This window comes from Bufo bufo, chromosome 5, assembly GCF_905171765.1.
Source record: "Bufo bufo chromosome 5, aBufBuf1.1, whole genome shotgun sequence".
NCBI classification, from domain to species: Eukaryota; Metazoa; Chordata; class Amphibia; order Anura; family Bufonidae; genus Bufo; species Bufo bufo.
In genome coordinates, this window is record NC_053393.1 from 271,832,715 (window position 1) to 271,847,241 (window position 14,527).

General features: G+C 42.0%; 1 protein-coding gene across 1 annotated transcript in view; it reads right to left on the reverse strand.

Annotated features, from left to right (window-relative positions):
- Positions 1 to 14,527, reverse strand: part of TRIO (trio Rho guanine nucleotide exchange factor) — a 796,191-nt gene that overhangs the window by 488,970 nt on the left and 292,694 nt on the right. The window contains 2 exon segments of the mRNA XM_040431356.1: positions 5,482 to 5,631; positions 12,993 to 13,184. Coding sequence (XP_040287290.1) covers positions 5,482 to 5,631; positions 12,993 to 13,184 — 342 coding nt within the window.

Here is a 14,527-nt window from a genome sequence, read left to right on the forward strand (position 1 = left end):
TTTTTTCTGGGCGCCGCTCCGTTCGCCCGATGTGGCCCCCATTGTATTCTCCCGCCTGGTATGCTATCATGTGCAATCGCAGCAGAGAGCATCACAGTCAGGGAGAAAAAAACAACAACTCACCTTCTCCCTGGCTGTGACGCTCTGCGCTGTGATTGGACAGTGCTACGGCCAGAGAGAAGGAGACGCCCACGGAGAAAGACTCAGTCTCCTCCTCATTGCTCCGATGCAAAAATTTGCATACTGAGCGGGAGAATACAACGGGGGCCACAGTGGGAGAACGGAGCAGCGACCAGAAAAAATAGTAAGTGTACTATGCCCTACGTATCCTGATCGTTTATAATGTTTGGACCCACGAAAGGTCTTCTTTAAAAAGCGTGAAACGTAAATAATAAGCATTTTTCCTTTTTTTTTTACTTATTCCTAGGCAAAAACTAAATAAAGAATGCTAACAAAAATAAAGTCAAATAAAAAAAAAAAGCCATTGCTTTCAAGCCTGCATGCACTAAAAGTCAAAACTGTGACTGAGTAGCTAGATATGGATACAGACAGGCCTTACATAGGATGGATACGTTTAGGATTTTGTTGACTATTTGATGATAAGAGAGAGATCACTGAACATAAACTGGTATAATTAGTAACGTATCCAAAAATAATCTAAAAGTTCACTGCTTGTGCGGATACTAAAAAAGAAAATAATAAATCTTTATTGGTGATATGTATTAAAACCTTCACATGGGCAAAAGTACCCTTTGTATCCCAGGCTCTAGCCTCTAGAATGCTGTTAACCCTTTATTTTTGTTTGTCAGAAGTACTGTCATATCCATGCAATCATCCTGACTGGGTATTGTTCAGCATCTAGAGGTCTAGACAATTGTAGATCTTATTAGGACTATTCACTAGTTTCTAAATAAGTGTTGATCTAAATGTTGTTAGGTCATTTCTATCTAAATTGCTCAATGTGTTTCTCCAGCAACTGCTGGATCATCAGGAGCTCAAGATGTACTCAGCGACCAGCTCTTATTGTGTAGGATCAACAAACTGTGTCCAATAATGCCCCAATAAGAATATTGTTGCTATTTTGTGGACACACTGTATCAAATATTACAGATGCCCCAATAAGAAACAAATTTAGCCCCCTTTGGTGGTGTGATTTCGCAACCAAACTGCTGAAATAGGCATATGTGCGATAAGCGCGGTCGCTTCTGAGGGCGAGAGGCCACGCGTCTTATCGCATTATTTGCACGTGAAGCCCAAGCGCAAACCTTTTCTGATGCTGAGTGGCCGCACGCCTGGCACAGGAATGGCCATGACGCGCGCTCTCTCACGTAACGTTTAAAAAGTCCTACCCCGCCCATTGAGGAAAGCAGCCCAATCTTGCTGTAGAGGCATACCATACCAGGACCTATCTAACAGGCTGCAGACTGGCAGGGAACGGGTTACATACTTCTATTCCGGTTCTCCTGACCAGCCTCTACAGTAAGATTGGGTTGCTTTCCTCAATGGGCGGGGTAGAGGCTTTTTAAACGTTACGCGAGAGCACGCGCATCATGGCCATAACTGTGCTAGACACGCCACCACTCAGCATCAGAAGTGGTTTGCGCTTGGGATCCACGTGCAAATAACGCTAAAGGACATGCGGCCTCTCACCCTTCAGAAGCGACCGCGCTTATCGCACATATGCCTATTTCAGCAGTTTGGTTGTGACCTCACACCACCAGAGGGGGCCACATTTGATTCTTATTGGGCGCATCTGTAATTCCTAAAAAAAATGATAGAGTGTGTCCACATAATAGCCACAATATTTTCATTGGGGCATTATTGGACACAGTTTGTTGATCCTACACAATAAGAGCTGGTCGCTGAGTACATCTTGAGCTCCTGATGATCCAGCAGTTGCTGGAGAAACAAGTCGAGCAATTTAGATAGGAATGACCTAGCAACATTTAAAAACTAGTGAATAGCCCTAATAAGATCTACAATTGTCTAGACCTCTAGATGCTAAACAATACCCAGTCAGGATGATTGCATGGATATGACAGTCCTTCTGACAAACAAAAATAAAGGGTTAACAGCATTCTAGAGGCTAGAGCCTGGGATACAAAGGGTACTTTTGCCCATGTGAAGGTTTTAATACGTATCCCCAATAAAGATTTATTTTTATCTTTTTTAGTATCCGCACAAGCAGTGAACTTTTATTTGATAAGTATGATGAGGTGTGATACTTCTGTTACACTTGGTGGACCGTCTCTTCGTTAGGGGGTGGAGGGGATTGGGTGGGAATTTTGCGGCCTCGCTTAATGGCTCTGAATATCATATGTGCTGCTACAATATTACTTGTAATGAAGGAGTCCCTATTGTTTGTACAATTTTGAAAAAGGTGTTTAATAAAAAAAAAATGAAAAAACTGTGCCAGGGGAAAATGATTTGGCCTTGAACTGATTAGGCTGCATTCACATTTTCATTCTCTGCTTCCATTGTTCTGTACCTCAACCTATAAAAAGAACCTGTCCGTAGTCAAAATGTCTGTTTTAGGCTCCATTCACACGTCCGCAATTTCGTTCTGCATTTTGCGGAACGGAATTGCTGACCCATTCATTCCTATGGGGCAGCATGATGTGCTGCCCGGACACGGAATTGCGTATCCGCACTTCCGGGTCCGCACTTCCGTTCTGCAAAAAAATAGAACATGTCCTATTCTTGTCTGCAATTGCGGACAAAAACAGGCATATTCTATTAGTGTTGGCAATGTGCGGTCCACAAAATGCGGAACGCACATTGCCGCTTTCCGTTTTTTGCGGCTCCGTGTATCCGCAAAACATGTTGCGGACGTGTGAATGGAGCCTTAGTAAACATTTGTATTCTCCACAACACCATTTTTGAACACTATTACTTAGAAATTTTAATTCTGCAGTTCTATTATGTATACTAAAATGAAGAAATAAAGTGACAACTGGGTATTACCAGTTGGTGGTTTGCCCCTACATATTATGACTATGTCTAGTCAGTGCAGAGCTACATCCTTTACACTAGTTATTTATTAACACATTTGTAGGAACAATTACAGAGGGACAGCACACAATGCAGAGTTCTAAAAATATGCCACCAAATGACTTAAAGAGGACCTTTCACCGATTCTTACCCTATGAACTAACTATACAGATATGTAGAGCGGCGCCCGGGGATCTCACTGCACTTACTATTATCCCCAGGCGCCGCTCCGTTCTTCTGCTATGCCCTCCGGTATCTCCGCTCACTAAGTTATAGTAGGCGGAGATACCAGTCCCTAAGTTATGGTAGGCGGAGTCTGCCCTAGCGCTGGCCAATCGCAGCGCAGAGCTCACAGCCTGGGAGGTTATTTTCTCCCAGGCTGTGAGCTCTGCAATGCGATTGGCCAGCGCTAGGGCAGACTCCGCCTACCATAACTTAGAGAACGGAGATACCGGAGGGCACAGCAGGAGAACAGAGCGGCGCCCGGGGATAATAGTAAGTGCAGAGAGATCCCCCGGCGCCGCTCCACATGTCTGTATACTTAGTTCATAGGGTAAGAATCGGTGAAAAGGTCCTCTTTAACAGAGAATACAAATTTTTACTAAAACAGAAAAATCCAGGGAGCTGACATGCCGACATTAAGGCACCTTGCAGATGAGTGTGTGCGGATTAAGTCCGGATGCATTGCGTTCAGTGAAAAATGCGCGATTTCGCAAACAAAGTCATTCAGTTTCGTCTGCTATCATGTTCAGTTGTTATCGTGTGGGTGCAATGCGATTTAATGCGTTTTGCATGCGTGTGATAAATAACTGAAGGTATACAAACAACATCTCTTAGCAACCATCCGTGAAAAACGTATTGCATCCGCTCTTGCTTGCGGATGCGATTTTCACGCAGCTCCATTCACTTCTGCGATTTTCGTGCAACGCTATCCCCATAGAATATAGAACATTCTGCGATTTTCACGCAATGCACAAGTGATGCGTGAAAACCAACGCACATGTACACAGCCCCATTGAAGTGAATGGGTACAGATTCCGTGCAGGCACAATGCGTTCACATCACACATTGCACCCACGCGGAATACTCGCTCGTGTTAAAGCGGCCTAAAGGGGTATTCCGGTTATAACAAGTTATCCCCTATCCACCGGAGATAGGGACTGATGAGCAGGGGTCACGCATGCATGCCGGCGCTCCATTCAACTCTGTACTCTGCTATATCTGGAAGCACTACAAAGAGGAAACATGAGCACCTGTTTTAGTGATGATCTGGGGCCTCAGCGGTTGGACCTCCTGCCAATTAGCAACATATACCCTTAAGGCCTCATGCACACTGAAGTTTTTTTCTGCGGTCCACAAAAACGGTTTCCGTTGTTCCGTGATCCGTGTCCGTTTTTTTTTCCGTGGGTCTTCCTTGATTTTTGGAGGATCCACGGACATGAAAAATGAAAAAAAAATCTAAGTCAAGTTTGCCTTTGAAATGATAGGATAAAACGGTCACGGATCACGGACACGGACGCGGATGACAATCTTGTGTGCATCCGTGATTTTTCACGGACCCATTGACTTGAATGGGTCCGTGAACCGTTGTCCGTAAAAAAAAATAGGACAGGTTATATTTTTTTCACGGACTGGAAACACGGATCACGGACGCGGATGCCAAACGGTGCATTTTCCGATTTTTCCACTGACCCATTGAAAGTCAATGGGTCCGCGAAAAAAAAACGTAAAACGGAACAACGGCCGCGGATGCACACAACGGTCATGTGCATGAGGCCTAAGGCACATGACCATATGTATTTTGTGATCTGCAAAGAATACAGACGTCGTCTGTGTGCATTCCGTACTTTTACGGAACAGCTGGCTCCCAAAAGAACAGTACTATCCTTGACGGTAACGCGGACAATAATAGGACATGTTTTATTTTATTTGCAGAACAGAAATACGACCATACAGAAACGGCATGCACACAGAGTAATGTCTGTTTTTTTGCTGACCCATTGAAATGAATGGTTCCGGGGGAAAAAAATATAAAATAAACGGAACGGACACAGAAAGAAAATACGTTTGTGTGCATGTGGATAAGTTCTTGTAATGGGACGAACACCAGATCAGGCAAGATGTCCACCTCATAATGATGTACAGAAAACAGAAAGAATATGCAATAGCATCTAATATTCATACATATAAAATAGGTGCAATACAATTTAATATCAAAATAAGGGGGAAAAAAGTAGTATTAAGTAGAATCAAGATTTGATAAGTAACAATTCTTAATGGAAAACCGTTAAAGGAAAGGCAATTAAAATGTATTGATTGAAGTCTAAAATGAACATTTCATAAATACAAAAAGTTGAGTTAATTTTGGCTGCACATTTGACGACATTGCTGTGTGCTTTGTGGCTCTTTTGACATTTCAGTGCATTCTGTCAACAGAAGTCACGGGATTTTTCCAGTCTATGACCAATAGATGCTGTCAATGGGCCATACCTTTAGGAAGGCTTCTTTTTGTTCAAGATGCTTGCTAATCATTGGGGTGACATGATCAGTTTCTGAGTTTGGTCCAAGTTTATCAGCCCCTCCACACCAGTCTTCTTCTCTCTTATATTCCTGCTCTAAACTTTCAAGAACACTACAAACCTTACAAAAAACACAAAAAAAAAAGATTAAATAAATGCAACTTAAAATAGGTGTATGCTGCCTTAAGGCTACTTTCACACTAGCGTTTTTACTGCATCCGGCAGGGTTCAGCAAAAACGCTTCCGTTACTGATAATACAACCATCTGCATCCGTTATGAACAGATCCGGTTGTATTATCTGTAACACAGCCAAGACCAATCCGTCATGAACTCCATTGAAAGTCAATGGCGGATGGATCCGTTTCTATTGTGTCAGAGAAAACGGATCCGTCCCCATTGACTTGCACTGGGGGTCATGACAGATCCAGTCTTGCTTTGCATCCCAAAACAGAAAGCAAACCGCAGCATGCTGCGTTTGGCTCTCAGGTATGAGAACGGAATGCATTTTGGACCATTCAATTCTTTTCAGTTACATTTTTTCCCCATTGACAATGAATGGGGACAAAACAGAAGCATTTTTTTCCCGGTACTGAGACCCTATGATGGATCTCAATACCGGAAATTATTAATGCTAGTGTGAAAGTAGCCTAACGTGGTTGTGAAAGAATTGGGAGTTGTTTTTGCAAATCCCCCACTTATAACGGAATCATGACTTTGTTTTCCAGCATCGGCTCCGCGCTCCATCTCCTCCAGGCCAGTGATGCTCCGCTGTGCTCCGACAATGTCAACATCTGGTTTGACATCCCTGCAGCCAATCGCTGGCCACGGCAGAGACTGGATCGCCTTGCGTTGTGTGACCATTTTTCATGACGTAAGGGGAGCCGGTCACGGCCGCAGCCAGTGATTAGCTGCAGTGATGTCAAACCAGATGTTTACAGAGAGGGAGCCCAGGAGGAGCATCGCAGGCCCAGAGAAGAAGGAGTGGAAAGCTGGCTCCGGGAAGGCAAGTCATTGTTCCTTTACAGATCCGGCCATGTAAGGGGTTTTGCCAAACCCCATTCTTGTACAACACCTTTAAGGACTTTATTTTATGGGAACAAGAATAGTCCAATATGCATGGTGTCCTCTTGCCTCTTCCCAATGTTTGCTAGCAGGGAAAGATCACAATTGGGTATGTTGGATTTGAACTGCCTGATTTGGCCGCTTTTCAGCAAATATGCTGAGATTCGGTCAGAAGAAAACTGCAGCGGATCGCTGACACTTTTTATCTCGGCTTTTTCTAACTTAAGACCACCGTCAAAATCAGCTCTCAGTGCACAGGGGAGGTGATATCAGTGACTGACAACTATATGTGCATAGACAGTTACATATAGAATGCCATCAATAATTGATATGACCTCCCCGTGTACTGAGAGCTGCTCATGGGGGGGGGGGGCTATTCTTAAAGGGGTTCTGCAGTTTTTTTAAACTGATGATTTATCCTTTGGATAGATCATCAGCATCTGATCGGCGGGGGTCCGAGACCCGGGACCCCTGCCGATCAGCCGTTTGAGAAGGCAGTGGCCTTCTCGCTGTTTACCGCAGGCCCAGTGACGTACCGACTAGTATCAATGGCCTGGGCAGGGCTAAGCTCAAGTGAACAGAGCTTAGCCGCGCCCAGGCCATTGATACTAGTCGTGACGTTAGTGGGCCTGCGGTAAACAGCGAGAAGGCCGCGGCGCTACTACCAGCGCCGCTGCCTTCTTAAACAGCTGATCGGCAGGGGTCCCGGGTGTCGGACCCCTGCCGAACAAATTCTGGTGATCTATCTAGAAAATAGATCATTAGTTTAAAAAAAACTGCAGAACCCCTTTAAGTTAGAAACAGACAGCATATAAATGTATAAATTACAGGTTTTACTGAATCTTTATTGACAAAACTATATACCAATCCGCTCAGCTTCTCCTGCAATATAACATGGTGCTTGTAGAGTGCATTATGTGGTGACAGGCCCCATGCAGTAAATGATTGTTTAGGGACAATCATTAATATAAATCATATAGCCCTTATATAGTTTTCATTTGTGAGCAGCACATCTCCCGTTCAAACACATAAAAGATGTGATCAGTGTCAAGCCAATCGTCAAGTGTTCTTCGTTCCAAATCATTGGCTCACAAGAAAGGGTGCTATATTTTTTGTGCCATTTGGTCTAATCTGTACCCATATTATGCTCATTTGTGTGACAGATCCACTTTATGCTCTTTACACATTGCATTGTGCGTTGGCAGTCCAATGTTTCTGTCTGAGGGATATCTGGACAGAAACCTAGGGCACATGTTTTTAATGCATCCCAATGAGTGACTTGACACCCATAGACGCCCATGTTAAATAAATATACACTGCATGGTATACATTTTTTATTTACTGAATGTCTCTATATTGAATAGCATTTAATGTGTGCACCCAAAGCTTTCCCTACCACATACAGTAGATATAGAAAGTCTACACACCCCTGTTAAAATGTCAGGTTTCTGTGCTGTAAAAAAAAATTGACAAAGATAAATCATTTCAGAACTTTTTCCACCTTTAATGTGACCTATAAACTGTTCAACTTAATTGAAAAACAAACTGAAATCTTTTAGGTGGAGGAAAGAAAACAAAAAAAACTAAAATAATGTGGTTGCATAAGTGTGCACACCCTCTTATAACTGGGGATGTAGCTGTGTTCAGAATTAAGCAATCCCATTCAAAATCATGTTAAATAGGAGTCAGCATACACCTGCCATCATTTAAAGTGCCTCTGATTAACCCCAAATAAAGTTCAGCTGCTCTAGTTGGTCTTTCCTGAAATTTTCTTAGTCGCATCCCACAGCAAAAGCCATGGTCCACAGAGAACTTCCAAAACATCAGAGGGATCTCATTGTTAAAAGATATCAGTCAGGAGAAGGGTACAAAAGAATTTCCAAGGCATTAGATGTACCATGGAACACAGTGAAGACAGTCATCATCAAGTGGAGAAAATATGGCACAACAGTGACATTACCAAGAACTGGACGTCCCTCCAAAATTGATGAAAAGACGAGAAGAAAACTGGTCTGGGAGGCTACCAAGAGGCCTACAGCAACATTAAAGGAGCTGCAGTAATATCTGGCAAGTACTGGCTGTGTGGTACATGTGACAACAATCTCCCGTATTCTTCATATGTCTGGGCTATGGGGTAGAGTGGCAAGACGAAAGCCTTTTCTTATGAAGAAAAACATCCAAGCCAGGCTACATTTTGCAAAAACACATGAAGTCTCCCAAAAGCATGTGGGAAAAGGTGTTATGGTCTGATGAAATCAAGGTAGAACTTTTGGCCATAATTCAAAAAGATATGTTTGGTGCAAAAACAACACTGCACATCACCAAAAGAACACCATACCCACAGTGAAGCATGGTGGTGGCAGCATCATGCTTTGGGGCTGTTTTTCTTCAGCTGGAACTGGGGCCTTAGTTAAGCTAGAGGGAATTATAAACAGTTCCAAATACCAGTCAATATTGGCACAAAACCTTTAGGCTTCTGCTAGAAAGCTGAACATCTTTCAGCATGACAACGACCCAAAGCATACATCCAAATCAACAAAAGAATGGCGTCACCAGAAGAAGATTAACCCCTTAACGACCCATGACCAGAATGCTCGTCCTCAAACGCCGGCACTTAGCGCTCGAAGTCGTTCCTCTGCCCGCGTGCGACCCCCGGTCAGCAGCAGAGATCTGGTGGTTACTGACCGCCGGATCCCTGCTGCATCCACCAGCATCGGTGATAACGCCGATGCCAGTGGATTAACCCCTCATATGCCGCGGTCAGCGCTGACCGCGGCATATGGGAGGTTTGCGCTCCCTCACCTCATGCATCGGGTCCCCGCGCTGGGGCAGGGACTCGATGGTTGCCATGGCAGCCCCAAGCCATTCCAAGGCTTGGGGCCTGTCATGTACAGAAGCCTAAGAGGCCCAGCCACCAGGCTGGGTCTCCTAGGCAACGGTTAGCGTCTTACAGTGTAAGACACTAACAGTTCAATACAGCACAATACAGATGTATTGTGCTGTATTGAAACAAGGATCAGACCCTGTCCCATAGTGGGCCAAAAAATAAAGTGAAAAAAGAAGTTAATAAAATAAAAGTTTTATAAAAAAAAAATTAAGTTTCAAGTAAAAAAAAAAAAAAAGAAAAAGCGTCCTTTTCCAACAATAAAGTAAAAAAAAAAATTGTGAAAGAAAATAGGGAAAAGACATAGATATATTAGGTATCGTCGCGTCCGTATCGAACAGCTCTATAAATATATCACATGACCTAACCCCTCAGATGAACACCGTAAAAAATAAAAACTGTGCTAAATAAAAAAAAATAGTCACCTACATCACAAAAAGTACAACAGCAAGCGATCAAAAAGGCGTACGCCCACCAAAATAGTACCAATCTAACCGTCACCTCATCCTGCAAAAAATGAGGCCCTACTTGAGACAATCGCCCAAAATATAAAAAAAACTATGGCTCAGAATATGGAGACACTAAAACATCATTTTTTTTTGTTTTAAAAAAGCTGTTATTGTGTAAAACTTACATAAATAAATAAAGTATACATATTAGGTATCGCCGCGTCCGTATCGACCGGCTATATAAAAATATCACATGACCTAACCCCTCAGGTGAACACCGTAAAAAATAAAAAAAATAAAAACTGTGCTAAATAAACCATTTTTTGTCACCTTACATCACAAAAAGTGTAATAGCAAGCGATCAAAAAGTAATATGCACCCCAAAATAGTGCCAATTAAACCGTCATCTCATCCCGAAAAAAATCATACCGTACCCAAGATAATCGCCCCAAAACTGAAAAAAACTATGGCTCTCAGACTATGGAGACACTAAAACATGATTTAATTGTTTCAAAAATTAAATCATTGTGTAAAACTTACATAAATAAATAAAAAAGTATACATATAAGGTATCGCCGCGTCCGTGTTGACCGGCTCTATAGAAATATCACATGACCTAACCCCTCAGGTGAACACTGTAAAAAAAATTAAAATAAAAACTGTAAAAAAAAAGCAATTTTTGGTCATCTTACATCACAAAAAGTGTAATTGCAAGCAATCAAAAAGTCATATGCACCCCAAAATAGTGCCAGTCAGTCATCTCATCCCGCAAAAAATGAGACCCTACCTAACATAATCGCCCAAAAACTTAAAAAACTATGTCTCTCATACTATGGAGACACTAAAACATGATTTAATTGTTTCAAAAATGAAACATTGTGTAAAACTTACATAAATAAAAAAATTGTATACATATTAGGTATCGCCGCGTCCGTGACAACCTGCTCTATAAAAATACCACTAACATTCATATAACCTGTCAGATCAATGTTGTAAATAACAAAAAAAAAAAAAAAACGTTGCCAAAAAGCTATTTCTTGTTACCTTGCCTCACAAAAAGTGTAATATAGAGCAACCAAAAATCATACGTACCCTAAACTAGTACCAACAAAACTTCCACCCTATCCCGTAGTTTCTAAAATGGGGTCACTTTTTTGGAGTTTCTACTCTAGGGGTATTTTTTTATAAATAAAAATGAATTTTTTTGACTCCATTTTACCAGTGTCATGAAGTACAATATGTGACGAAAAAACAATCTCAGAATGGCTTGAATAAGTCAAAGCGTTTGAAAGTTATCACCACTTAAAGTGACACTGGTCAGATTTGCAAAAAATGGCCTGGTCCTGAAGGTGAAAATGAGCCAGGTCCTTAAGGGGTTAAAGTTTTGGAATGGCTCAGCCAGAGCCCAGACCTGAATCCAATTGAAAATCGGTGGGGTGATCTGAAGAGGGCTGTGCACAGGAGATGCCCTCGCAATCTGACAGATTTGGAGTGTTTTTGCAAAGAAGAGTGGGCAAATTATGCCAAGTCAAAATGTGCTATGATAGACTCATACCCCAAAAGACTGAGTGCTGTAATAAAATCAAAAGGTGCTTCAACAAAGTATTAGTTTAAGGGTGTGCACACTTATGCAACCATATTTAATTTTTACGTCCCTCTACCTAAAAGATTTCAGTTTGTTTTTCAATTGAGTTGTACAGTTTATAGGTCACATTAAAAGGTAGAAAAAGTTCTGAAATGATTTATCTTTGTCTCATTTTTTAACATCACAGAAACCTGACATATTAACAGGGGTGTGTAGACTTTTTATATCCCCTGTACATATACTAAATGAGCACCGCAGAAGCAGTGTAAAAAAAAAATAAACCCTATTTATTTCAATTCATTTATTTTCCATGGAAATAGGAAAAAACTATTCTTATAAATAATTGTTCCCTAAAAAGAAAGTCACATCTGTGGGATTGTAACAAAAATCCTTGTGATGTATGTTTATACAGTCCAGGAGTTTAAAGCACGGGCAACATTTTTTATGCACTGGACAACCCATTTAATATTGAAGCATATAATAAGAGAATTTAAGGGTACTTTCACACTAGCGTTTTTCTTTTCCACATAGAGTTCCGTCCTAAGTGGCTCTATACCGGAAAATAACTGATCAGTTTTATCCCCATGCATTCTGAATAGAGAGAAATCAGGATGTCTTCAGTTCAGTCACTGAACTGCGTTTTGGACGGAGGAAATATTCGGATCAGTACCTGGAATGCCGGATCCGGCATTAATTTACAGTGAAATGTATTCGTGCCGGGTCCAGCGTTAAAAATACTGCAATGCCAGATCCGTCCACCCGGAGAGACAGATCCGTTCTTGCAATGCATTTATAAGACGGATCAGCATCCGGATCAGTCTACAAATGCTGTCCGACGACGGAACTGCTTGCCGGATCACTCTGCCGCAAGTGTGAAAGTAGCCTTAGGCTACTTTCACACTTGCGGCAGTGTGATCCGGCGGGCAGTTCCGTCGTCGGAACTGCCCGCCGGATCCGCCGATCTGCCGCTGACTGAAAGCATTTATGAGACGGATCCGGGTGCGGATCCGTCTCACAAATGCATTGCAAGGACAGATCTGTCTCTCCGCTTGTCATGCGGACAGACGGATCCGTCTTGTACATTTATACCGATCTGCGCATGCCGGAACGACGGATCCGGCATTCCGGTATTCTGAATGCTAATTCACTCCTATGGGAAAAAATGCCGGAAAAAACGACTGAACTGAAGACATCCTGATGCAAACTGAACGGATTACTCTCCATTCAGAATGCATGGGGATATGCCTGATCAGTTCTTTTCCGGTATCGAGCCCCTGTGACGGAACTCTATGCCGGAATAGAACAACGCAAGTGTAAAAGTAGCCTTAGTGGTTTCAAACATACAGTTCTGTTTAGCCTCCACAAAACTAAAGAGAAAAGGCAAAACTATTTACTGGATTACTTTGTCAAAGAGGCATAGTAATTATCAGAAATTGACTACAATTGCCCTGTCAAGCCTCATTCTCTTCATACATACTAATTTAATTTTTTCAATACATACCTGTTCTGAAGTTTTATAAAAAGCTACTGAGGCATTTACTAGCTTCAAACGATCTTCCATCTTCAGCATTAACTGTTGCCAGTGTGAAGCTACTTTTTCTGCACAATCCCTAATCATTTCCATGTCATAATGATTGGCTTGAAGCATAGCCTCTGCTTTATGCTGGACCTGCAGCGCACTCTGGTGAGTTTTCTGAATTGAACAATGAAAAACATACGATTGTCATAATAAGACATAAAACATAAGCAACAGTTTAAGCTTCCATTGACTTTAAAATGCATTTCCATAAAATAAAATAAAAAATCAGACTAAACAAAGAAGTTAAAGGGGTTCTCCGGCCTAAACCTAAAATTGGGGCATAATACTAACCTGTGGAGGGAAGAATGTTGGTCTGGTACTTACCTTCCATAGCGCAGCCCGTTACAAGATCCCCCACCCTGTCACGTGACTGCTCCTGTCGGGCTTTCTGGTTTTCCGGGGAGTCTCAGTCTTCTCCTCTTCCTGTCTTGAGCAGGAGACGGATCGTCATGAATGACATCACTGCCTCCTGCAAAAGAAAGCTCCGGCCGGCCGTCCTCACTCACAATGCAAGTGCACCATGCAGAATGCTAACGCGCATGCGCAGGATTGCCAGCCGCTCTCTGCAGTGTACAGGCTTCTATGTGAAGCCTGTACTGACTCCTGCACAGCGCGATGTAAGCGCTGTGCAGGAGTGTTAGCATAGCGATCATCCACAGTGGCTGATCGCTATGTTGTGGATCTCACTGGGGGAACTGACTGGGGCATATTGGGGGGCACTGTAAATGGAAATGGAAGCACTGTAGATGGCACATGGGGTCACTGGAGCACTATTGATGGCACATGGGGGCACTGGATGTCACTGGAGCTCTATTGATGGCACATGGGGGCACTGGATGTCATGGGGAACTGTGGGGGGCACACTGGGTTGTTGTACCTTTTCATACGTAAATGCATTGATATCCAATTTATTCTAGTCAAGATGGATGTTCATTGCCTTTGAGAGCCATGCTCGACTATATTTACAATTTTGTATGTCTTGAGTAGGCCGAAGTAAGATCACACAAACGTTTCTACTTTTTAGTGTTATTCTTCTCATGAATGTACCAGTCTGAGAAGAATACTCCTTGTCCACTTATAAATTTATGACGGGAGATAAAGATAAGCTCTATGCAGCTGGTGATAATTACCTATACAATTAGGTATTTATTAATGAAGCAAAATATATAATATGTATGTATTCATTTAATGACCTTAAGTTAGTCGTTAGCATAAGACAATCAGTAGGATATACACACACACATATACATATATATATATATATATATATATATATATATATATATATAAATAAATAAATAACTTTATATTATATTGTTATATGTTATGAAGACAAAATGTATCCAGTATATTATATATATTTCTCATAAGGAAAATATTAGTCTCAAAAAGAGTGTCTGTAAAGATGTGTGTTTTGTAACAATCAATCACATCTTTGGTATGACAGGAGGTACTGA